The 24,713-nt window shown below is 50.8% G+C and overlaps 11 protein-coding genes across 11 annotated transcripts; 6 read left to right on the top strand and 5 right to left on the bottom strand.

Annotated features, from left to right (window-relative positions):
* Positions 1 to 1,663: 1,663 nt before the first annotated feature.
* Z518_07135 (uncharacterized protein) lies at positions 1,664 to 3,384 on the bottom strand (the record flags this gene model as incomplete). Its single annotated transcript, XM_013415264.1, has 2 exons — positions 1,664 to 2,931; positions 2,988 to 3,384. 2 exons carry the CDS (start codon positions 3,382 to 3,384, stop codon positions 1,664 to 1,666), a joined length of 1,665 nt encoding a protein of 554 aa, XP_013270718.1.
* Positions 3,385 to 4,418: 1,034 nt separating this feature from the next.
* On the bottom strand, positions 4,419 to 5,443 carry Z518_07134 (uncharacterized protein; the record flags this gene model as incomplete). The annotated part of the gene is made up of 2 exons (XM_013415263.1): positions 4,419 to 4,909; positions 4,999 to 5,443. The coding sequence occupies 2 exons, from the start codon at positions 5,441 to 5,443 to the stop codon at positions 4,419 to 4,421; spliced, it is 936 nt and encodes a 311-aa protein (XP_013270717.1).
* Positions 5,444 to 5,698: 255 nt separating this feature from the next.
* Z518_07133 (uncharacterized protein) lies at positions 5,699 to 6,851 on the bottom strand (the record flags this gene model as incomplete). The annotated part of the gene is made up of 3 exons (XM_013415262.1): positions 5,699 to 6,621; positions 6,674 to 6,702; positions 6,760 to 6,851. 3 exons carry the CDS (start codon positions 6,849 to 6,851, stop codon positions 5,699 to 5,701), a joined length of 1,044 nt encoding a protein of 347 aa, XP_013270716.1.
* A 681-nt stretch (positions 6,852 to 7,532) lies between these two features.
* Positions 7,533 to 8,717, top strand: Z518_07132 (guanine nucleotide-binding protein subunit beta-like protein; the record flags this gene model as incomplete). Its single annotated transcript, XM_013415261.1, has 3 exons — positions 7,533 to 7,612; positions 7,660 to 8,104; positions 8,292 to 8,717. 3 exons carry the CDS (start codon positions 7,533 to 7,535, stop codon positions 8,715 to 8,717), a joined length of 951 nt encoding a protein of 316 aa, XP_013270715.1.
* Positions 8,718 to 8,967: 250 nt separating this feature from the next.
* Z518_07131 (uncharacterized protein) lies at positions 8,968 to 11,331 on the bottom strand (the record flags this gene model as incomplete). The annotated part of the gene is made up of 1 exon (XM_013415260.1): positions 8,968 to 11,331. The coding sequence occupies one exon, from the start codon at positions 11,329 to 11,331 to the stop codon at positions 8,968 to 8,970; it is 2,364 nt and encodes a 787-aa protein (XP_013270714.1).
* A 459-nt stretch (positions 11,332 to 11,790) lies between these two features.
* Z518_07130 (uncharacterized protein) lies at positions 11,791 to 13,006 on the top strand (the record flags this gene model as incomplete). The annotated part of the gene is made up of 2 exons (XM_013415259.1): positions 11,791 to 11,913; positions 11,969 to 13,006. 2 exons carry the CDS (start codon positions 11,791 to 11,793, stop codon positions 13,004 to 13,006), a joined length of 1,161 nt encoding a protein of 386 aa, XP_013270713.1.
* Positions 13,007 to 13,325: 319 nt separating this feature from the next.
* Z518_07129 (uncharacterized protein) lies at positions 13,326 to 14,195 on the top strand (the record flags this gene model as incomplete). Its single annotated transcript, XM_013415258.1, has 1 exon — positions 13,326 to 14,195. One exon carries the CDS (start codon positions 13,326 to 13,328, stop codon positions 14,193 to 14,195), a length of 870 nt encoding a protein of 289 aa, XP_013270712.1.
* An 869-nt stretch (positions 14,196 to 15,064) lies between these two features.
* Z518_07128 (hexokinase) lies at positions 15,065 to 16,671 on the top strand (the record flags this gene model as incomplete). Its single annotated transcript, XM_013415257.1, has 3 exons — positions 15,065 to 15,104; positions 15,165 to 15,721; positions 15,790 to 16,671. The coding sequence occupies 3 exons, from the start codon at positions 15,065 to 15,067 to the stop codon at positions 16,669 to 16,671; spliced, it is 1,479 nt and encodes a 492-aa protein (XP_013270711.1).
* Positions 16,672 to 16,786: 115 nt separating this feature from the next.
* Positions 16,787 to 18,688, bottom strand: Z518_07127 (uncharacterized protein; the record flags this gene model as incomplete). Its single annotated transcript, XM_013415256.1, has 2 exons — positions 16,787 to 18,355; positions 18,416 to 18,688. 2 exons carry the CDS (start codon positions 18,686 to 18,688, stop codon positions 16,787 to 16,789), a joined length of 1,842 nt encoding a protein of 613 aa, XP_013270710.1.
* An 820-nt stretch (positions 18,689 to 19,508) lies between these two features.
* Positions 19,509 to 20,494, top strand: Z518_07126 (uncharacterized protein; the record flags this gene model as incomplete). Its single annotated transcript, XM_013415255.1, has 3 exons — positions 19,509 to 19,630; positions 19,682 to 20,006; positions 20,171 to 20,494. The coding sequence occupies 3 exons, from the start codon at positions 19,509 to 19,511 to the stop codon at positions 20,492 to 20,494; spliced, it is 771 nt and encodes a 256-aa protein (XP_013270709.1).
* Positions 20,495 to 22,750: 2,256 nt separating this feature from the next.
* On the top strand, positions 22,751 to 24,577 carry Z518_07125 (uncharacterized protein; the record flags this gene model as incomplete). Its single annotated transcript, XM_013415254.1, has 1 exon — positions 22,751 to 24,577. One exon carries the CDS (start codon positions 22,751 to 22,753, stop codon positions 24,575 to 24,577), a length of 1,827 nt encoding a protein of 608 aa, XP_013270708.1.
* Positions 24,578 to 24,713: the final 136 nt, after the last annotated feature.

Raw genomic sequence — 24,713 nt, 5'->3', positions numbered from 1 at the left:
GCCAATGTGGCGCTTGTCCGGGTCGGCGCTGGCTTCGATGCTGTTATCAGTGTCGATGTCACTGTCGATGTCGCTGTCACCGAGAGGTAATGATCTGGTCATAGTAGTGGTGTGCGTATGGCATAATAAGAGTAGGGTAGAAATGGAGTCACAGAAGTGAAAATGGAATGGAGGGGGAAGTCGAGGTGCGACGCACCGCCAGGAGACGATTAGGGACAAAAGTTGCTTGCAGCATTAGTGCGAATGAGTAGGCGCGGCCAAAGAATAACGAGAGGATGGGGCTCCGGGCTGGGAATCACTTTCCGTGCTTGGTACATAATGTGTTGGTACTCTCTCGCCTGTAGCATACCAATGAGATACTTCTTTCTGAAGTTTTCCTACTCCAGCGAATTGCCCCGTTCAGCTTGGGCTGAAACTTACGCTTTGGCGCACAAGCGACCCCACAAAAACTTGGGACCAAAATGAATCCTGGGAATGAGGGGCCGATGGCCGCAGCCTGCTTCCCTCCGTCAAGGGCCCCAGACTTACAATACTTCGGGGCTCCCTTTCGCCTAACAAATTTCATTCTTTCCGGGCGCTCCCTCTCCCTCTCTCCGTCCTCCAGTTCGTAAGCCACTCATTTCTCCTCCATTTCTTCCCGTCTGCTCCGTGAATTATTCACCCCATACACGCCAATACCAACCGGCATCCTTCCAAACACGGCTGACCCGCAAACCTATTGGTCCTCACGGTCCTACGCCATGCACACGACAAACCCTCCGTCCAAAGAGAGTTTAAGGTCCTCCCGTTCCTTACGATCTAGCCTTGATCGAGTTAACATCAGGCTGCAAAATTGCATCGGCACCACCCTCTCGCTTTGCCCCTCCTCTACTCCCTCCTTGCGAGGCTGCCCGTTTCTACCCGATCGATGCCCCTTCAATCCGGAACTCCACGGCCGAGGCTCCCCAAAGACCCAGGACATGAGAAATCATCCATTGGTTTTATCAAAAGTCGCGCCTCTAAGTCGATCAAAATAACTCAAGTTTGCCACGCATGGTGACCCTCCACCAACTTGTTTGACATCCAATCCGAGGGAGAGAGGCTCCTGACCGGCACACGAACCCCTCAAACCAAGGGACAACGTCCACATCGACAGAAACACTCAGGCATGCTTTGGATTGGACGACGGTGCTTCGAGCCGGTAGGTTGTGCCATGATTCCGAAGCACTCACCGTATTCCTGTTTGTGTAACATTTCGCCTTTGACGGGCGTCTGCTATCCAATTCTTGACCCCTGATGGTATGCCTCTCGACGACGCTGCACAATATATGAAATAACGCCAACCCCTAATGCTTCATGCCACTGACAATGCGTCCCTCCGTTGTGAGACAGCCTTATAGTCCCGAAATCTTTGAGATCGAGCTCCACCGTCGACTCAGTCACTACCATTTTGCTGGGAACGGTTTTGGGGTTCCAGGATGAATTTCTGCGGCACCCGGCAGCATTTCTCAAGAAACTTGAAAGGATTCCTTGTCCGATGTCAAACATGTCCGACCGGAGAGTTTATAGGTGGGTGCGTCGACTATAAGGGGAGATTTTATCGGTGGCCATCTCGCTTGGTACCGGCCATACACGAGGAAGGCTTTTCGAGTTCGGCTCAGAGCATAAATCCCCTTCCCCCTTTTCAAGCCGAAAGGTTGGTGAACATGCTCTTTTGCCGCAATCTTTTGCCATAAATGAAGAACAGATAGGGGAAAGGGGCCATCGCCAGGCAAAGAAGACCCAAGAGGGTTGTTGCCCAATGAAAATTGAGTGTGTTATACATCTGCACTCCGAACAAGGGAAAGGCACCTGCAAATGAACTGCGAGCAAATGAGTTGGCGGAGAGTGCACTTGCGGCGTACAGGGGATAAGCCTCCACCAAGAACGTGAAGATTCCCGAGAAGCACAAAATGATGCCGAATCCAAAGAAGGATGTTGCGATGATGGGTACAATCCAGTGGATGGGCCTATAAATTGTCCACGCAAACCAGAAGAGTCCTACCACGCAAAACCATACTCCGACAATGGTAGGGGGAAGGCGATACTCTGGCTCGGATTTGCGTTCTCCAGTTCTCCTCTCATGATTTGAAAGCAGTCGAAGATAGTTCTTGTGCCAGAAATGATCCGAAGCCATGGCCAACAACATACCAATCAGGAGGCCAAGGAATGAGAGACCAACTTGCCACAATTTGAAGTCGTACACCTCGGAGAAGACCAGGTTGAAGGCGCCAAAGAACAGATACAGAATCCCCAGAAGGATTGACGATAACAGGCACAAATTGAAACACATGGGCTCCATGAATAAAAGCATGAACGGCCGGTACAGAGATCGCACCACCGTCCAGAAAAGAGATTGCTCAAGGATCTCAATCGGAGCCTTCCACCGGTCATCGCCCGTCTCTCTTCGTTTCTGCTGTGCCTTCTTACGCAAGACGACGGGCATATAAGTCTCTGGCACAAGGAGGGTGATGGCCCCGAGCATGGCGCCGGACCAGATCAGAAGGACGTAATACGACCATCGCCAGGAAGTGTTGTAGTTGATGAATCCGCCGATAATGGGTCCAATACCTGGACCGATGAAAGGACTGGCGGTGTAGACCATCATCGGTGCTTGAAGTGTGTCGCGAGTGAACATGTCGCCGACGGTGCCTCCGGCGACAGACAAGAAGGCACTTCCCGAGAAGCCGTCCAGAAACCGAGCCACCAGCATAGTCTGAATATTCGGGGCGGCGGCACAGGGAATGAGCCAGATGGTGAAAAAGATATAGGCCAAGATATAGATGGGCCGACGGCCGTAGAATTCAGACAATGGACCAAGGAACATGGGCGACAACCCCAAGCCGAAAACGAAAAGAGCCAGACCGAGAGTTGCGACGATTCGGGAATTTCCAAATTCGGCATCCATTTTCTCTATTATCCAAGTCAGTGCTGGTGCGCTGGAAGAGGAATGGGAGGTATCGACGAACCATATGTCGTCGTGTATAACGATGAGGTACAAGTGACGCACAATGAGCCAAAGGCCAACGTTATCACGACAAGCCATTTCCTGGCGAGGCTCGTGTTCTTGGGATTCATGGGATCATCGGGCCCGTCCCAAGTCACTTCGAAGGATTTCTCATTGGGGCTACCTTCCACATCAACTTCTTTTTCCCCAACCGGGACATCGCCTTGCTCTGCTTCCTGCCTGAAATATGTGCTGTGGCCATCGACATAGGATCGAGTCGAGTATAGGCTGGCAGGGGCTTGACTTCGATGTGACGAGATTGGAGTCAGCGGTGACGGTGGTTGCGGCTGTCCTCCCCCGAGAGGACTCAGGTATGTGTCTTTCTTTTGTTCTTCCGTCATCGTTGATTCGTTCGCCATGGTAATATCTTGCGAAGTGTGAATCCTCTGCGACAAGGACTTGGCGTCACAAAAAAATAAAAGAGGAATTCTCCGCTTGCAGGCCGGCTACGAGACGAACCACACCGTGAAAGTCGGAGTCAAAGTCATCTAGGCTCCATATGGGCGGACTGAGACATAGAGCTAAATAGCTTATAGCCGACGCGATGTTTTATTTCGACAATGAAGCCTGACTAGTCACAGGCCCTGACAGAATTAACTGACAGTCTGAACTGTGGTGGAGGGAAAATATGACGAAGCAGACGTACTCCAGCACACCAGCCCTGAGTAGTGACGAGGATGGGATGGCACCTCCGGCGTTAATTTCGAAAACCAGAGCTCGCTTTGTGTCCTGGGCCATGACTTCTTCGAGAGTAGCTTTTGAGGTGGAGGATGTACGATACGAACGTGGTTGGGTTTTTGCTCGATAGCCGTGCGTGGATTCGTGGGTGGGAATGTATGGGAATATCGGCCATGGTATTGGATCGAATGAATTTCTGGATGACAGATGCCGGGAGAGATACCGGCGAGATTCCGGCGCCCTGAACTTGAACATGACATGCGTGGTCTGACCAAGACATTAAAGAAGGCATTGTAGGACTAGGCGCGCTGTGTTGGGTTCCTAATATTGTCAGACAGCGCCTTTTTATTTTCCTTCAGCGGAATAACCCCCTATCTTGCGCTTCCAACTTCCGGTCACGTCATCTTTTCGTACTCAGATGGCCGCCCCAATGCAGACCCTGCGCCACATGCTAAATTTTTGTACGAGATACACCTTTGCTCACATGTTTTTGCTTACCAACCCTTTCCCATCTCGATCCACAATATAACGAAATACCACAGGAAAGACGTGGCTCATATTATCGCCTGGTAGCTAGCACTTTGTAAGCAAGCACAAGGCTGGCTCACTCGTGGCGGCTTATAGTGAGTTCGCGTTTTGTCTACCTCTCGAGCGATATGTCCGGATGACGTGCGTTGACAAATACAATTTGGTAGCCATGTATAGTAGGAGACCCTCAATCGAAGGTTTGAACGTCAGGCATTCTCCCCAGACCACTGCCTTTGCTCTTTGGGGCAGCTTGCACATCGTCGAGAACGCCACCAGCGCTCCGTTCTCTCACATGTTTTCGTAGCATGCACAGAATTTCACTCTCCTTCCATCGTTGCGGAACCGGTCTGTATGCCGGTTTGAAAGTCCCAACCGTCTGAGCCCACTCACCACTTCGTGGAGCTCCTTGTCGCCATGCATCAGTCTGTTGAGTTTGTCCCGGATTTGCAGAAGAGGTGTGTGCCTTGGGCGTGCTTGTTGAATCACCCTCCCCAGACGCGAGTGACGATGGTGAATTGGCTGGTGATTGGGTAGCCCAGTAGTAGATATCCCAATCATTCTCGTCCAGGAAAAGATCGTACTGCTCGAGTTGAGACCGGTTCATGGACGACAGATTGGCTGCCGCGAACGTGGAGAGAAGGAGGTCCGACTCTAATATCCCCCGTTTCCTGCTTTGGTCTAGAAAACATCAGTTAGCATGGAAGATCTTGTGAAATTCGAGCGAACTCCGTCATGATATTTCGGCACACGGAGCTTTTAGCACCAACATAATAATCTCGCTCGCATCGTCGTGAGATCTTCACCCGTGCGGCGTACGGGCTCAACTCTGAATGTAATTCCCTCCATTTCACCAACGCCAAACTCTGATGGCGGCCTTACTTGGTCGGTATCTCCCGCTTGTGTCCCTCCAGTCATTCTTTCTGTGTTTTCAGGTGCTCGGTCTTTGGGCACGTAGTGGGGGTCGACTGAGCTGAGCAGGTCTGGAGGAGGTTTATCCTTCCCTATCGAGGGCATATCATTGTGGAAGGTCGAGCTCGTGTTTGTGATATGAGGGTTATTGGGCTTCTCTTTCTGATATTTGCGATGTTCTTCAGCATTGGGATGGACTCTTTCGTTGAATCGGGAGGCTGAGGAAGAGATGCATCGTTGGGACACCGAGGGGCTCAGGGAGCGACCGGCGCGTGACCTGGCTAAGACTCGTGCGGGATTCATCATGAAGCACATAGAACAGTAATCGAAGTTCACACGAACGATTGACAGAGAAGGAAAGACAGCATCTTGCTCAGTTGTTGATGTAGTCGAAAGGAAGTTTGCGAAGTCGTTGACATCATCAATTTGCGGAGATTTTTTTCCCCTAATGATCCCTTCCACCGGTTCGTGCTTGGCTGAGGGCAAACCGCCAATGCCGAGATGGATTTTGAAGCTCACTTGGCATACTACATATGTGATTGAATACGCAGATACTTTTTAAAGCCTCCTGTATGGGAGGGTGGGCTTGTTCCCCAATATATCATCAATCTCAGCCATGACCTTGTCGTCCAATTTCGGAAGCAAGTCCAATGCTGTGACAGACTTGGCAATTTGTTCGACTTTTGATGCCCCCGTGATGGCTGAACTCACATGCGGATTCTTGAGAACCCAGGCCAGCGCCAGGGTCGCTTGATCGGTGCCTAGTTTCTCCGCCACCGGCTTCAATAGCCTCACTTGAGTAAGAGCCTTTTGCCATTGTTCATTCCCATAACTCTCCCTTTGGTTCGTGGTGAATCCTTCAGTGGATTTGGCAATTCTGCTGTCTTCAGGAATGCCATCGTTATACTTTCCCGTCAGAATCCCTGTCTTGAGCGGGCTGAAGATTGTGAGACCGAGTCCGTAATTTTCGTACAGCAGGGCGTATTCTCGTTCCACTCTGTCTCGGGCCAACATGTTGTATTCAGGCTGCTCCATCACTGGTCCGATGAGATTGAGCCTTTCTGCGCATGCCCAGGCCATTGCGATCTCCTCGCTATTCCACTCACTCGTCCCCCAGTAGAATGTCTTGCCTGTATTGATCAAGTAGTTCATCGCTCGAACCGTCTCCTCAATTGGCGTATTTCGGTCTGGACGGTGACAGTAAAGCAAATCGACATAGTCCAACTGCAATCGTTTAAGTGCCGCCTCGGTCCCTTCAATTAGGTGTTTTCGGGAAAGACCGCCATTATTGACGGGATTTTCACCAAACGCACTGCCCCAGTAGATCTTGGTGGAGATGACAAGGTCGTTTCTTTTCCATCCATACTTTTTGATGGCCTGGCCCATGACAATTTCCGATTTGCCTTCGGAGTATCCCTCGGCGCAATCAAAGAAGTTGATCCCAGCATCGTAGGCCGCTTTCATGCATTCAAAGGCCACATCTGATTTCTGAGTTAGGGGAGAAGTGAGTATTAAGTCGGGCCGATCTCTTACCGTCACCCACGGCTCCGCCATAGGTAACCCTGTTAGAGGTTAGCATTGTAGTTGTGGAGCAAAATGGAGGACTATGTGTTCCGTACCATCCACCGAGTGAAATCACAGACACTTGGAGTCCCGATCGGCCTAGAAACCTGTATTGCATTTTAGGAAGTTGGTCACCGGAAGGCCCCATGGCTCGGAAAACAGGTTAGGAAAGAGCTTGCTCAGTCTGATGAGAAGTGAAATGGAGATTGGATGGAACAAGAGATAGGAGATGCAAGAAGGCCAATTGCACTGAAAAATCCAGGCAAAAGATCTCTTTCAATAAATACCACTGACGGCGTGGCATTTAGCCAGCTATTCTCCGACGGCGGGGGTGACGGTTTGAGGATGAGATACGCCGTAGATTGAAGCGATAATCATGACTCACGGCGAACAAATAGACCTATATCATCAAATGGAAAAGTGAGGGGGTGCGTCGGCTTGCATATGAGGCTAGAGAATATGGGGATAATCATCCTTGCAGGTGTCAGGACAGCCAGCCTTTCCCCAAAGGTACCGATCACAGATTGAACCCACCGTCCTTGTTCGACAATCTTGAGGAAGCTCGATATCATCATACGAGTACACGTACATGATGGGGCCATTTCGAGGACGCTCACCTGGCGCGTAGGATGTTGAGAAAAATGCAGTCCTGAAGGTTTCTACTCCGCAGGATAATTGCAAAGATCTTGGCGAGTGAACTCTTGGCACACACAAGGTCGCGTTCGACCGCATCCGACCAAGACAAGGGAATCTCGCCGTAGCCACCACTGTGACTTTCGAGTTCAGCAAAAATTTCCAACACACTCTCTCTAGGGATTCTCGAGCAACCATGGCTGAACAATTAATTCAACGTGGTACCCTCGAAGGCCACAGCGGCTGGGTCACCAGTCTGGCAACCAGCTTGGAGAAGTCAGCCTTATCAAACCTTTCGCAACCTCGCTAACTGCGATTTTTAGCCCGAACATGCTGCTCTCTGGCTCAAGAGACAAGACCCTCATCATCTGGAACTTGACCCGCGACGAAGCGGCCTACGGTTATCCGAAGCGGTCTCTTCACGGTCACTCCCATATCGTCTCCGACTGCGTCATTTCCTCCGACGGTGCCTATGCGCTCTCGTCATCCTGGGACAAGACTCTTCGATTGTGGGAGCTGTCTACTGGAAACACCACACGAACCTTTGTTGGCCACACCAACGATGTCCTTTCCGTCTCTTTTTCTGCCGATAATAGACAAATTGTCTCAGGTTCTCGGGACCGAACCATTAAGCTGTGGAATACCTTGGGAGACTGCAAATACACCATCACCGACAAGGGCCACACCGACTGGGTATCCTGTGTTCGCTTCTCTCCTAATCCTCAAAATCCAGTCATTGTCAGCGCCGGCTGGGACAAGTTGGTCAAGGTAAGAAGGGATTCGCTCCCTCGTTTTGCTTGCCCAAGATGCTACGCATTACCAAAGTATTTGCTACTTCAGAGCCATTGGCTATGAGACAACCATTCACCGGCGGACTGAGGCAAGGCCATGGAAATTCATCACCCAGATATCTAGTTTCATGAATTGGGGCCGCGACTGACATGGACAATTACAGGTCTGGGAACTGGCTTCTTGCCGCATTCAAACCGACCACATCGGCCACACTGGCTACATCAACACGGTCACCATTTCTCCCGACGGATCCTTGTGCGCGTCTGGCGGCAAAGATGGTACCACCATGCTTTGGGACCTGAACGAATCGAAGCACCTCTATTCTCTACAAGCTGGTGACGAAATCCATGCACTTGTTTTCTCTCCTAACCGATACTGGCTTTGCGCTGCCACCACATCCTCGATCACCATTTTCGATCTGGAGAAAAAGAGCAAAGTCGATGAACTCAAGCCTGAATATGTCGAGAAGGGCAAGAAGTCACAAGAACCGTACTGTGTGAGCTTAGCATGGAGTGCTGATGGTCAAACCTTGTTCTCTGGATACACAGACAACAAGATCCGCGCTTGGGGAGTTATGTCTCGTGCGTAGAGGGTCATGTCGTGGAGAATTGAAAGCCATAGAATTTTCGTGGTGAAAAGGGGCGAAAGTTGAAAGGGAAGTGATCCTGGTCAAAAGAAAAAAAATGGGTTCACTTGCCAACTGCATGTCGACCAGCCATACCCGTCGTCAAGATAGCCGGATCCCGGAGCCGATGACACTTGAGGCATGCTAGAGGATGGTATGAGAAATGAACAAAATCTTCATCCCAACCAGATTCTCATTTTTTTGTCAAGTCTATTCAAGCATATTCTTTCACCATATTTCTGGCTCTAACACGTTCTTCCGGCCTCAGCTTGTCCGCAAACTCGCTCCCAGAATTGATCGACTCCTCCCACTCTTCTTCATCCATATTCATAATCATGCAAATCTGGCTACATCGCAAAAACGCCTCTCGAAAACTATACTTCTGGCCCTTGACCACCACCTTGACGATTTCGTTGACGTCGTGCTCCAGCCTCGCCGCGCCAACGTCGTTGACTCGTCCGTGATACGTCCACAGGCGCTTCTCGATCATTTTGCTCAGGTACGTGACGACAATGGCCAGAAGCTGATCAAAGGTTCGCTCTGTCATGATGCGTCCGATGGGTTTGGTCAGAGCGTCCCAACCGAGCTGGAAGCGCATGCGCACTTCGTCGGAGAAGCCGTCCGTTGCGGCATTGCCGTCCATTTCGGCTGCGAGCTCTTGGAGCTGTTCTCGGCTAAGTTGGTAGTCGGTGTCGCGGAAGGCGTCCATTAGGATGGGGCGCAAGCGGGGCTTCATCACATTGTGGAAGACGACGTTGATGCCGTCGGAGACGAGTTCGTTGGCTTTATCTGAGAAGATGGTCGAAAATGAGATCAATGTTGCGGCGATCGCTTCCGCTTCGCCCTCTTCCGGAAACAGGTCTTCGAGCGGTTGATGGGGAGAGCCCGGGGTGATCTCTAGACGGGCACGGACGATTTGATCGACGTAGTCTTTGGCTACGTCGAGGTTGTTGATGAGGACGAGAAAGGCCACGATGGTCGCTTCGGGGGGGAGTTGTCCTTGGATCGCGGCTTTGGGATAGCTTTCGTCGCGCATCTTGCGTTGTTCCATGCCGATGAAATCGGAGCCGAGCACTCGACCGAGGGTTGGGACCACGTTGGAGACGACCAGCTTCTGTGAAGTAGCCAGTGATTGCTGGAGGACTTTGTTGACAATGTACATGATATCTTCGATGGCGGAGGTGACATGCGGAGGATTAGAGTTAAGCGGCTTATGTGGGTTCAGAGATAGGTCAGGTGGCTGTTCATCCAGTTGGAAAGCCTTTTCGACGGAGCGGCGGAAGAAGAATGTTGTCATGGTGTTGAATGGTGAGAGGAGTTTGTCGTGAACCTTTCTCATCAAGCTCGAGTTGAGGAGGAAAGGTGGCATGTGGAGAGAACCGTTGGCGCTGTTGGGATCACGGCATTTGTCGGATATGAATCTGGTGTAGAGGGACCATTTGCCTAGCATGAGGGCCATCTCGTTGAGTAAAGCATCTACTTGTCTCATGTCGACTGACTCGTCCTCGCTGCCACGACCTGGTGCAGGAGAATTGGTACGAGGTGTGCCGGTAGATCCCCGCTGTGCGGGCATGAAGCTTTGAACCAGGAATGTGAAGGCGTATGATTTGATGTCGGTGAGCTGGCGATCGATCCTCCTTTCATCACTCCATGTGTCAAGAATGATCCCCCCTTGAAGATCAGCTTCGACTTGAAGCCGCTCGATGACTCGAGCCAGCTTGCCGGGTCCGTAGTGTCGTTCGACCAGTCCACCATGGCCGTCGATGATCTGTGCAATATGCTCGAACAATCGGGTCAGGGCATTCGCATAAAAGAATCCATCCTTGCTTTGATTTCCTCCGGTACCGGCATTGAGGCTGCTTCGAGCTCGAGTAGCCACTCCCTGGCAGACATAGCGGCCGTATACATCCAGACCCACGTCAGATCGATTGATGAGCGGGAACAATTTGAAGAATCGCGTGATGCGGGCACCGTCATTCTCCTTGACCGCCTTGTCGAATTCCCGGAGGAACAAATTACACAAAGATTCTGAGGCGGTTTCCAGGGTGACAGCTGGGGTGTCTGGGACTTCAGCCGTCGGCACCACTCGTGCGGCAAAGGACCCATTGACGACTTCGCCGGGGATTTTCGAAGCCCTGCTCAGATAACTAGCAGCAGTTTCCCAATCTTGAGCCGCACCCATGGAGCCTGAGACGCCTAAGACGCAGGCCTTCAACTCGCCAACCTGTTCGACGACAGTGAGCGTGGCTTTGACCCTTTCCTGCTCGAGGTCAAGCTTCTTGACCGAATTTGAGATGCGCTTCGCATTCGAGGCGGCGTCGGAAAGCATGCCATTGCTGACGGCTCTAACTTTGGAGGCTTGGGCAGTGGCATTTATACGAAACAGGTCAAGTCGACCCAGTTCACGCTGAAGATCTTTTTGTGCGCTGACCAAGGCATCGAGTTGAGAGGTCACTGTCGCTTCCTTTTCGTGAAGCTCTGTCAGAGCAGCTCGAATTTCCGATACGGATTTGGCATTGTACACGGTAATGGATTCTTGTTCGGTCTCAAATTCAGAGACGTGGCCATTTGGAATCATGATTGAGCAATGTTGGGGTGGGTTGGCGGCTCGACCATCGAAGCAGGGGTTACAGTGACAGTGCTGCGCACAAAATTGCGCTAGCCTTCGACTTCAGCCATCCTCAGGTAGAGGGTGCAAAGATGTCCATTAATGTTCTCGCGTGGTGAAGAAAATACACAAAAGATTACTAGCCGTGGTGAGAACCCCTCGGGCCGCGACGTTCGATGCATGCGGCGAAATATGACGTGGGGCATTTTGGCGCCACAACGTGATAAAAAGTCTCATTGGGGCTCTAAAACTTCCCCTCTTCCGTGATTGTTGTTGCTTGGATTCAGGCCATCGTCTACAATTTCTGGTTGCATTTCTTTGGAGTCAGTCTTACCCGCCGTCATCCTGTTTCGCTTTCTATTCGCAATCATAGGTCGTCGAAGACGAGATCGTCACCCGAATCCGCGCCCTGCTCACTGGAGATTCAACATGGGCAATGAATCGTCGACTCCGGTGGACGAGGCCACACCTCCTACCACTTTATATGCTCGTACCATTGAGGCTGTCGCTGATTATATCAAAGAGAAGGATGTCAAGAAAATCGTGGTCATGGTGAGCGGAAAGACTTGCAATGACAATGGGAAATGTCTAACCTGACTATGGCCAGACAGGCGCCGGGATCAGTACCTCTGCTGGCATTCCGGACTTTCGTTCCCCTGATACTGGACTCTATGCCAATCTCGCTCGATTGAATCTCCCGTACGCCGAAGCAGTTTTCGACATTGGATACTTTCGCCGAAATCCATATCCATTCTATACCTTGGCTCATGAACTGTATCCGGGCAAATACCGACCGACCGTGACACATTCGTTCGTTAGCTTGCTTCACAAGAAAGGAAAGCTGCTGAAACTCTTCACTCAGAACATTGATTGTTTAGAGCGCGAGGCCGGAGTTCCTGCGGACAAGATCGTGGAGGCTCATGGATCTTTCGCCACTCAACGATGTATCGATTGCCAGACTGAGTATCCCGACGATCTGATGAAGGAAATGGTTAGTAAGAAGGAGGTTCCACACTGTATTAGAAAGACTTGCAATGGGTTGGTCAAACCTGATATTGTGTTCTTTGGCGAGGCTTTGCCAGAGTCATTCCACATGAATCGGAGTTTACCTGCCAGAGCCGATCTGGCCATCGTAATGGGAACGAGTCTCACGGTCCAACCATTTGCCAGCCTACCGTCTTTTGTGAGGGAGGATACGCCTCGCGTTCTCATCAACCTGGAAAGGGTTGGCTCACTTGGTTCGCGGCCAGACGATGTGTTACTCCTCGGAGATTGCGATGATGGTGTACGAAAATTCGCAGATGCGCTCGGTTGGCTCGATGAGCTTGAGGAGCTTTGGGAGACGACCAACCCAGACAAGAGTCAGAGGGAGAAACAGGAGGCTTCCCTGAAGACTCGCCAAGAACAACTGGAGGAAGAGATTGAAAAGTTGACAAAGGACATTGATGTCTCATTAAAACTTTCAGGTGAGGCAAATGAGAGACTCAGAGCTGAATTGGAAAAGAACCCAACATCCACCGGAGACGACGACACCAAATCATCCACCGATTCCTTTGCCACCCCACAAACCCCTACGACGACTACAACTGCTTCCAACCTCGGTCATGTCTATCCTCATCTGAAGGACGAGAAGCCGTCTCTTTGAGGTAAATCGATCCTTGACGTCAAACCGAACCTCAAGTGGCTGGTCTTCTAGACCACCATTCATCTCATCTTGATTCGGTGAGTCTGGGGAAACACGCCTCAGAACCTTCCCCTGGTCCTCACATGACCGACTGAGTTAACCAGCAAGTGAGGCTTCAGTCAGCCACCCGCATGATCTCTTCTTTGACGAACACGCCGTCAGAACACATATTCACTCGATCCGTGGCACTCCAGATTTGGTGATACCACTCTCTTGCTTCGCTGATACCGCTCAATCCTCACATACTTTCTCATCACCTCGTTCCTCGCATCCGACAACCATGCCGTCCCCAATGCCAACCACGCCGCCCAGGCCTCGTGTGAATCCACGGCCCGCTGGCAGCGGCAGGTACAGCAGACAGACTTTACATATCACCGTCGGCCGATCAAAAGAACCTTTTCACGTTCATTACTCTCATCTAGAACGGACCGCGTTTTTCGAAATTCACGGTACCCCCGCCGCGGCGCGATCCCGGGCTCCATCTGTTTCTGGTGATCGAAATCCAACAGTCAGTCCAGATCCCGTGAAGCAAGAGGAGGATGTGGATGCTCCAGGAAGTGACGCAGATTCAAATGCGAACATGTTAGTGGAAGAGTCACCATCTACCCCAGTCTATCATCTTGATGGACGTTGCCATGACCCTGCTTCATTTGAAGTGATTGTGAACTGGCTTTACAACATATCACCCAAGAAACCTGTTACGAGAAATCAGTGCAGAACCCTCCTCAAAGCCTACGTCCTTGCGCTCACGTACAAGATCACCCTGCTTCAAGATGCGCTCATCGACTGCTTCAGACAATATCATCAGGACTACAACATTGTCTTTGAAGATTTAATTTGGCTGGTCAATAGGCTTGAAGAGACCCGAGAGGTATTGACCGTCCCGATGGTGAGATACCTTGTTGACCAAATTGCATGGGAAATATCTCAGCAAGGGTACGCGACCTTCACGAGCCACAACATCTTCTTCGAAACCTTCCTCATAGAAGGAAATCGCCCGATTCGCAAGACGATATTCGAAGCAGTTGCAGATCTCTTGAGACCAACACGACCAGGGGACCCAGCAATCGGTCCAAGCCGGTACAGAGTGCAGGATTGGGAAGCTCCACAGCAGACATTGCAGCGGCAAATCATTGAACTTGATGATTAAAGGGAACAAGGAATTTACGCCGTGTCTTTGTGACAAGCCTCGTTAACCTTGCTTGGTGGTGGATTTGGTCTTCAGGTCAAGGTTTCTAGGGGTCAATGAAACGCTAAGGGCAAGTTTCATAGGATAAGGTGTAATTGAATGGTGATGACATGAGGTGAATGGGTCTTGCGAGAGAGAGCATATCAGATATCTGGGTGTTTCGAGTAGGGTCGTCGAAGGAAAAGGACTCAGTCTCGTGAAGTCGTGAGTCAACCATGACCAGGTTAGTCAGTTACAACAGCGCTTCAGGAAAAGTTTGAAGATGAGCTTGGATACCGAACAGGAGCTTGGGGAATCTCTTGGATGATCCAAGGGCTGCTGGCTTGCCTGAGCTTTCCACAGTTTCTAGGACTACCAGTCTGTCAAAATAGCTACTGAGCTTTTCTTCGCAAAAGTGCTGTGAAAGCCGGTATTGGATTTTTTTTTTTTTTTTTTTTTAATCTTTTCCCATCTCCACGACCTCCGATTTGCTATCAGCCGAATGGCTTATGGGATGTGATGAAAGGAGCTCGTGGAGTCGCTTATTATTGAGTTGCTTCTGGCGTCTGGATCTGCCCCTCGCTTGCATGGCGCGCGCCCCTGCCACTAACTTTTGGTCACCAAACGTCAACGGAGTTCAAGCTCCCAGGAACTTTGAAGTTACCCCGCCAGCCAATTTGATCGTCATCATATTTTGGGCTCCCGTCTTCTCTGGCATTGTTCTTTTTTCCCCCTTGTCTCCTACGGCTCTCCCTGGCGGAATCTCTCACGGAGAGGAACCTATTCATAGCCGGAGACACCTTCTTCTCTCCCTCTCATTCTTGCGAAATCTTCCGGGTTCAACTGCCACGATGGTTGGCTTAGGTCCAAAACGCAAGCCGTCCCGCAAGGGTAAGTATACTTTCCGAATTGGGAGAGGGGACTCGAAGGCTGATTGTTAGCCTCGTGCAGGTTCTATGGTCGATGTGCCAAAGAGCTTGCTGAACGAAATTGCCAACCTCGAGGAACTGTTTACGGTAGACGCTGCAAAACTTAAGCAGATCACCAATCATTTCGTCAAAGAGCTGGAAGCGGGCTTGGAGAAAGATGGAGCCAACATTCCCATGAACCCTACCTGGGTCATGGGCTTCCCAGATGGTGATGAGCAGGGAACTTTCCTCGCCCTGGATATGGGCGGTACCAATCTGCGAGTGTGCGAAATTACGCTCACCGAAGAGAAGGGCGAGTTCGATATCATCCAGAGTAAATACCGGATGCCCGAGGAGCTCAAGACAGGGACCGCAGAGGAGCTGTGGGAGTACATTGCAGATTGCATGCAACAATTCATTGAATACCATCACGACGACGAAGATTTGATCGATCTTCCGCTCGGTTTTACCTTCTCCTACCCGGCGACCCAAGAATACATCGATCACGGTGTTCTCCAAAGATGGACAAAGGGATTTGATATCTCGGGCGTCGAGGGAAAGGATGTTGTTCCACAATTCCAAGCTGCACTGGAGGCAAGGGTATGTCCTTCTTCTTTTATTCACAGAGGATATCCCCCCACCCCCCGGTTGGCTAATATGGCTACCAGAATCTGCCCATCAAACTCGCTGCCCTCATCAATGACACCACCGGCACCCTGATTGCATCGTCGTATACCGATCAATCTATGAGAATTGGTTGCATCTTCGGGACTGGTTGCAACGCGGCCTATATGGAGAACTGTGGCTCCATACCAAAACTGAAACACCTCAATCTCCCCCCTGACATGCCCATGGCCATCAACTGTGAATACGGCGCCTTTGACAACGATCACAAGGTCTTGCCGATCACCAAGTACGACACAATAATTGACGAGACCTCACCCAGACCAGGTCAGCAAGCATTTGAAAAGATGATCGCCGGGTTGTATTTGGGTGAAATTTTCCGTCTGGTGATTGTCGACCTTCATGAGAACAAGAATTTGTTGTTTGAAGGCCAGGACATTTCCAAACTCAAGAAACCGTACACCCTTGATGCGTCATTCCTGTCATTCATTGAAGAAGATCCGTTTGAAAACTTGCAGGAAACCCACGACATGTTCGAAGAAAGACTCGGCATCTCCGCAACCAAGCCGGAGCTTGAACTGTGTCGTCGATTGGCAGAACTGATCGGAACTCGTGCTGCCCGTCTTTCAGCCTGCGGTGTGGCTGCCATCTGCAAGAAGAAAGACATCCAGAGCTGCCATGTGGGCGCGGATGGGTCAGTTTTTAACAAATACCCCCATTTCAAGGCTCGTGGAGCACTGGCACTTCGTGAGATTCTCGACTGGCCCAAGGGTAAGAAGGATCCGGTCGTTCTGCTCAGTGCCGAGGATGGTAGTGGTGTGGGCGCAGCCTTGATTGCTGCCCTGACCATCAAGAGAATTAAGGAAGGCAACACGTACGGAGTGAGGGATGTGAAGAAATTCGAAAAGATTTCGTCGGGCCGATAAGATCAGCGACTCGGTATTCACGTTCTCCGCACACAGCATTCATGTTCAAACAAAGATGATATAGAGTTGGAATGACATCGACCAGAAGGCAGACCTCGGTCATCATCATGACTGCTTATTCACGAATTTCCCACAGCCTGATCTTTCCTTGTTCGTTTGCGACCGCCAGATATCTTCCACCTGGAGAGAAAGAGACGGCAGAGATTCTTCCCAGTGGGGTTTTGTCCGTCGGCCAATTCCTGTAGAGGGTGCAGCTGGGGAAATGAATCAGCCTCAAGGCATTCTTTTTCCACTTGGATGACATGACAAGCATTTGGCCGTCATCTGAGAACTCGAGATGTGAAATCGGCGTCGTCAATTGATCCAAAACCCGAGCAGGCCTAGGCCTTTGATCCACTCTCACATCCTCGGCTGTCTTGCCGATCCATCCTCGGCGGTCGTAGAGATTCACGATCCCGCTCGAAGAGCCGATGGCTACCCAGCGACTCCTTCCACGGCTAGCCCATCCCATATCTCCTCCCAACGCAATGACTGTGGTGCCGACGGCGCCTTCATCCACCCACCGTGCCATCACTCGTCTTGTTTCAATATCATACTCGCTGACCTCGCCATTTTTGCCCACCACGGCAAATCCATTCCCGTCGCGCCACCACGCGAAATCGGCAACCCCGCCTCTTGAGTCGATCCGACAGCTGCAAACTAGTTGCATGCTCTCGGTCGAGAGGACGTTGATGCTCCCGCCGCCTTTCTTCGACGAGCCGATGAGACCCATGTATCGACCGCAGGGGGAAATCTTGAAGGACTCCATTGTTCGTTGTTCCTTGCGAGCTGGTCCGTAGAGGGCACGTGTTACTTTCGTCACGGTGCCTGTGGAGAGGGACCAGGTGTGGAAATATCGACGGCGGGAAGAGAGGAATATACGCGTCTGGTCGTGACTATCGGTTTCATTGTCATTTTGTTTTTCCCGGTGAACGTGCTGTGGCCGTGGTCGACAGAACGCAACCGTATGGAGAGGGGTGCCTTTCACATGTAGCGAGGTGAGTATCGGATTGGGATGAGGCGATTGAGGCGAGACGTGGTAGAGTGTGATTGTAGAGCTGGGGCCGGCGGAGAGGAGTAAAGGGTAATCAGGATGGAATTGCAGAGTGTCGATGGCCGAGGGCCCTGGGCCGGCTACGTCTTGGCATCGCTGGATATCGACGACTTCGGTTCGAAGTTTTCGCACACCCTTCGAACCCGGTTTCGTCGACTGTTCTGTGGTCCGTACCAAAGATCCGGATGTGCGAAGAAGCTCGGCTAGCGGTTGCGCTGAGAGAAGGGGTTCTTCGCCGTCATCCATGCATACATCAGAATCAGACTCCTCATTTTCTCGCTCAGTGTTGGTTGTGTGCGCTAATTTCCTCTTCTTCCTCGCATATGTCACCCATTCAGGTGTCGGGTGCAGTCTCTCGTATTGTCGACGTAACCGTTGAATGTACTCTCTCCCCGTGACAAGGTCGTCGTCTTTTGTATCCCGCAGTTTGCGCAATCGGGTGTTCGACGCTAGCGAGACCCTGATTCGGTCGTCGTCGCTGTCGTACCATGCGGGTTCTCTCGAAAAAAACCCCAGCTGCTGTGCACTTGGCTCAAGATCTTTGACAATTGAGGGTGGAAGGTCTCCGGTTCCGACGTCAACGAAGAATAACTGTCCGCGAATTGGTCAATTAATGAACGTGATGCGAGGTAAGGTATGAGATGTACATACGTCTCCATCCGCTACATCGTTGAAGCCTTTTGCTCCTTCTTCTTCTTCTTCGTCGTCCTCTGCGTCCGAAAATTCTTCCTCGTACTCCTTTCGTTCTCGTCGGATCAATGCTTTGTCCTCACGTACTTCATTCCGCTTCAACGAATCCAGAAAGCCTGCATCGTCTCCAAACAGCGCTTTCTCCAAGCGCAGTTCAGTCTCGTCTTTTTCCAGTGCATCTATGGCTTTGCTATTCTTTTCGGGTCGGTTTTCCAGTCGTGTCGACGCTTCCATCTTACCCCTGACGGGTTTTCAGCTACCCATGGGTAAATATGTCTGCGGGCAACTTTTTTCGTTTGGAACTTTAAAGGCTTGCGGAGAATCTTCAAACACTTTTTTCCCTCCAGATGATTGGTGTTCCCGTTTTGGAATAGCTCGAAGATATTAGCCTTGCTTAGTAAGTAGAGACGCCATCGGGTGCCCATCTACTGCTTTCACCGGTTGCCATCGTCTCGTGTTTTCAGTTGCCATGTCATCGATGCGGTGAAGGTTTATCACAAGACCATCTGAACTCAAAATGAGATCGATATGGCCTTCCGGTTACATACCTGGCGGGTGCGCGAGCCTCCAACCAATCGTTCATTGTATGCCTAGTAATAGGCAACTTGTCGCCTTGAACCTTGATATCAGCAACTTTTAGAGAACACCACTGCTATTTGAACAATCGTCATTGTCTAGCGGTGTCGATATGAATATGAATATGCCGTCTCCAGCCTCTGGAGTTCCGTGGACATCCAAATCTATCTTATCATCATCCCCGCTGTCCAGTTCTTCAACCTCGGCCAGGCTGAGGATGCTAGAGCAACCTCCCTGACCGCCGTGTGGAAGGACAAATCCTTCCAAGTCTCATTCAGCGGAGTCCCGATCGAAAGCATGTTGGCAGCAGCCAGCCGACAAGCTATGCAATGTGCGTAAAGATATTGATTTTGGACATTATCAACACCACAAGGTTCCCAGTGACATCCTACTTGGGACATGGCGCGAGATAGTTCAGGGTCAATCATGCCCCTTTTGCCGGTTGGTCGTTAGGGCTCACGCGGGAAATCCCAATCGCATGCCACTGAATCTGAGAGATCACATTGTGCTTAACAACTATGTCAGTCGGCAGCTTGGAATCGAAAGGTCACCATACGACCGACTACGGTCTGACGCATATTCTAATAAATTTGACTTAAGGTCGGTATCTAAAAGATGCTAAAACCCGGCGTATCGACTAATCGTTTCCAGCACGCGAAATCCTGAAGAACAAGGTTATATACAATACATGAGCCCTTCAGGGCGCGGCGAAGACGACAACCACTTCTTCGGTCGTGCGATCAACCGAGACAAAGTTCACAAGGGGCTCTTGAAGTCATGGCTCACGAGGTGTGACACAGCCAACTACAGCGTACGAAATCCTTCATCTCCCAAAGAGCAGTCGCCGTCCGTCATCTCGTCCTTTAACGCACTTCTCACAGCTAAGAAAGGTGCGCCCCGGCCCAAATTTCTCTGGTCCACGGTGAATTTGCTCCCGGTAGAACGAGAACAAGACCAAGTTGCTCGACGCATCGGGGTGGGTAGAGTCATTCTCGATGCATGGTTGGTGTCGTGGTCATTTCCTCAGGAGGTTCTTTTAGGTTGATAAGTTTAAGTCTTGGGTCCTTGAATATTATTATTTTGGGGGTTGGGGGAAAGAAGGAAGGAAGGAGGGCAATATTGTATGTTCACCTATCACAGACTCACGGTAAAGCCATCCCACCCATGGGCGGAGCTCAGTCTAATGATCACCAGTGGCCTCGGATCGGAGTGGAACCGTACGTACGTATTCTAGACCTATATCTTCCGTTTGTCAATGCTTATCAACTTGTGCATACAAGCCAATGGATTTTCCCCGTCGATTATCCCACAAGAGATATTTTTCAAAACGTCGATTTCTCCTCCCTACATCACAAGGACCCTTCCTCAGGAGCATCTGGCTCCGACGAGCCCGACTCACTGGAGACCATCGACACTGTCAGGGTGGGGACGTACGAGGAAACGAGAGTGGAGATCCGACAATGATATTACTATCCCAATGCGCTATAAAGTACAAGACGAGAGACAAAGAGCATGAAAGCAATGCAAACCTATCCTAGATACTTATAGCCAGCGGTACAGTCATGCCGCAAGGCTACCACGCAGGCACACAAGGCTATGAGCAGGCACACGAGGCTATTCGACAGCCACAGTGCGCCTGCCAAGCAGGCTTCGAGACGAGCCGAGACGAGCCGAGACTGAGCGAGACTAGCCGAGCTCGGGCAAAACTCTAGCTCGTCTCGTCTCGTTTATGGACCGGATTATCCATTTTCCGGGACCTTCGCCATCGGATCCAGTCTGTGGACCATGTGCCCCTCGCCTTCCCAGGGCCTACACAGTACTAATCACACTCGACGTCCTTCGTAACCGAACGTGAACGATGAGCCTCGACGTCGACATGGTCCATGGATTGGATCCGATGGGTCGTGGTATTTCATCGGATCCAATCTGTGGGCCACCTAAGACGAGCTCTTACTGATCGCGCTCGAGATGGTTCGTAACCGAGCGTTAACGAACGAGCCTCGATATCGATGTGGTCCATGGATCGGATCTGATGAAAGACTACCACCGGATCCAATCCGTGAACCATGTGGCAGGGGGGCATCCTACTCGATAGAGGTCGACGTCCTGATATCGAGATGATCCACGCATCGGATCCAGTCTGTGGACCACCCAGATAAGCTCTACTGATCACGTTCGAGATAACTCGTATGGAACGTTAATGGACGAGCCTTGATATCGACATGATCTACGGATCGGATCTCATGATATACCACCGCCATCACCAATTGCGAGGAAGAAGTGGAGCAAGACAAACACTGGCCGATCAGGCAGTATCTCTACAGTCTCGATCGTATTTTGCATAAAACTTACACTGTGTCCCGAGTAGTGGTACTGGCGGCCGCGGTAGCGACAGACCATCATTTGCACATGTGACCGGGCGATGATCATCTCCTCGACTTAGGTCAGCGCGGGCAGATGGGCCAGCAGCTCTCCCAGAGAGCCGAATTTTCCTCGCAAAACCGTTTCATCACTGTCGATTGAAAGGTGACTTCGCCTTCCTGCCGTTCTGTGTTGGAGACGGGACATTTCTCTCCATGATAAGCTAAGGGGAATGCTCTCGATCATCCTGTCCGTTTAGATCTGCTTGGCGCCTGTACGAGACGAGGTTCTGCAGCCAAATTTCCCTCCTTATCCATATCCCACAACAAGATATGACGTGACCCGACAACAATAACAAAGTGTGCCTGCAGCTCCAGACTATCTTTCTCCACCTTTTGCTGTATTTCAGTGCTCTTGATATAATCTCTTAGCTGCCGGGCCTCATTTGCCATAACCCATGATCCAATTGTTCCTTGATGGTGTATGTCCCAAGTGGCGAATTTAAGCTCAAGAATTTTAGAGAGGTCGTAGTTGCGCAGGATGTCTGCTTTAGCGAGAGTCGCATATCTGTCGACACCCTCTATATCTAGGAAGTTAATTCGATAGAACTTCCATTCGGTAACTATCAGTTGTCCGGGAACCTGGAGGATAAGATCGATACGACCGTTTGTTTTATTTGGCTTTATCACCTTGAATTCTGCGCGTGGAGCAAGAAAATGGTTTTGCAGCAGGCTGAAATAGAAGCTATCCCTGCGCCTAATTGAGAGACACTCTAGGCTATCGCAGGCGAGAGGTGCCTAAACGGCGAGAGCGGTGGAGAAAAAATCACAGTCATTCGAATTAGCGTGGACGGTGACTAGCCCCCAAACCCCCAGGCCTCGCTGCGCTCGAGGCTTCACGTGATTGAGCCGGCAACGTCGGTCTTGGCAATTCTTGGCGACACACACATGCGGCCCTACAACGATTTACGTGATTGGCCACCCCTCCAGGATCCGGAAAATCTATAATCCGGAACCAACCAAATCCTTTGTCTGGCCCCATCGGATCCAGTCCGTGGGCCAACCCTCGGCAATCCGGAAAATCTATAATCCTAGTATTACGTAATCCTGTGCTCTGATTGGCCGGCCCATCGGATCCAGTCCACGGCCCATCCAGGAGGGAGTGCCGTAGCCCGGAAAATCTATAATCCGAAACCTAATCACGTGCTCTTATTGGCTTGACCCCCATCGGCCCAGGTGAGATTTAGCCAAGTCTTTCCGACTTTTTTTAATCGAGAAGTTCTCGAGACGGTAGCCAGCCATTCAACTGTAACACGATTCTGGTGGACAGAAATCCGATTATCTTTTGTAGTCTCCCACCATGAAGCGCAAGCTGGATTCTAATGATGCTCCCACAGTGGAAGTCCCTCGGGAAAGCAAAGACTATGAAGCCTCATTCGACACTTTTGGCCTTGATCCTCGACTGATGCAGGCCATCGCAAAGTCAGAATACTCAGCTCCTACCCCCGTACAAGCAAAGGTGATCCCTCTGGCTCTCGAAGGAAATGATATTCTGGCCAAGTCAAAGACGGGGTCCGGCAAGACCGCCGCCTATGTCCTTCCAATTCTTCAGTCGATCCTCCGTCGAAAAGCAGCCTCGCCGAAAACGAGAGCTACCACTACTCTTATCCTCACGCCCACGCGAGAGTTGGCAGACCAAGTCCACAAGGCCTTCAAAACATTTGCAGAATTCTGCTTGAAAGAAATACAAACCCTAAACTTGACGCAAAGAGTGTCGGACGCAGTTTTGCACGCGGTATTACAGGATTCTCCTGATATTATTGTCACCACTCCCGGAAGAGCGATGCAATATCTGAATTCAGGCAGATTGTCACTCGAGAACATAACCCAACTGGTCATTGATGAGGCGGATATTGTTCTTTCGTACGGATATGAGGATGACATGGATATGATTGCGACGTCCATCCCGCGTGGTGCCCAGACTTTCCTGATCAGTGCCACCCTGACACCCGAAGTGGAGGCGTTGAAAACTATGTTCTGCCGAGACGCGGTGGCGGTCAAGATTGACGACAAAGAAGAGAAGGGCGAAGGAGTAACACAATACGTTGTCCAGTGTGGTGAAGACGAGAAGTTTCTGCTCATATTCGTCATGTTCAAGCTTCGTCTCATCCGAGGGAAGGCTCTTGTCTTTGTGGCAGACGTGGACAGAAGCTATCGCTTGAAGCTGTATTTGGAGCAATTCGGAATCAAGTCCTGTGTGTTGAATGCGGAGCTGCCTGTCAATTCCCGACTGCACGTTGTTCAAGAATTCAACAAAGGTTTATACGACATTCTAATTGCGGCCGATGATCAGGAAGTTCTTGGTGGAGTCGTGAGGCGCAAGACCAAGGCACCGGGAGGGGATGACTGCCCGAATGGGATCGGCGATGAGGATGGCGATGAGGAGCCACGACCGGCCAAAAGGACGAAAATCTCCAAGAACGAAAAGGACTACGGCGTATCAAGAGGGATTGACTTTCAGAACGTGGCTTGTGTTATCAATTTTGATCTACCACGAAGCTCAAAGTCATACACTCATCGCATTGGCCGGACAGCAAGAGCCGGCAAAGCAGGTATGGCGTTGTCCTTTGTGATTCCCAAAGATAAATTTGGCAAACACAAACCCACGAGTATTTCATCGGCCAAGAATGATGAGCGAGTGGTGGAAAAGATCATTGCTCGTCAGGCCCAAAAGGGCAACGAGGTCAAACCGTACCATTTCGATATGACACAAGTGGATGCCTTTCGATATCGGGTGAATGACGCGTTGCGGGCCGTTACAAGAGTGGCAGTTCATGACGCTCGTGCCAGAGAAATCAGGCAAGAATTGATCAAGAGTGAGAAGTTGAGAAAACATTTCGAAGACAACCCCGATGATTTACGACACTTGAGACATGATGGTGAACATGGAGCACTTGTCAGACGTCAGGCCCACCTCAAACATGTTCCCGATTATTTGATGCCCACTCAAGGGAGACAAGCCATCAGCGCCGACGAAGTTGGACATGTTCCATTCAAGAAGCATGATTCGGACCGAAAACAAAAGGACCATAAGAAACGAGGTGGTATGCGGAAAGGACGAAACGGAGGAAAATCCAGGGGCAAGGTCGACCCATTGAAGTCGTTCACGGCCAGGAAGAAGTATTGATGTACAGCGCCTAGATGAAAAATGTACTTCAACAATGTTCGGCCGCAATGGACTTAGGCTTTCCTTTCACTTTTGTGGTTCACCTAATCTTATTCTGGGCAAGGTGGCTTCATGGTCCATGCCTGGTGTCCCAATG

The sequence above is a fragment of the Rhinocladiella mackenziei genome (assembly GCF_000835555.1).
Source record: "Rhinocladiella mackenziei CBS 650.93 unplaced genomic scaffold supercont1.5, whole genome shotgun sequence".
NCBI lineage: Eukaryota > Fungi > Ascomycota > Eurotiomycetes > Chaetothyriales > Herpotrichiellaceae > Rhinocladiella > Rhinocladiella mackenziei.
This window is presented reverse-complemented; position numbering and strand designations above follow the sequence as displayed.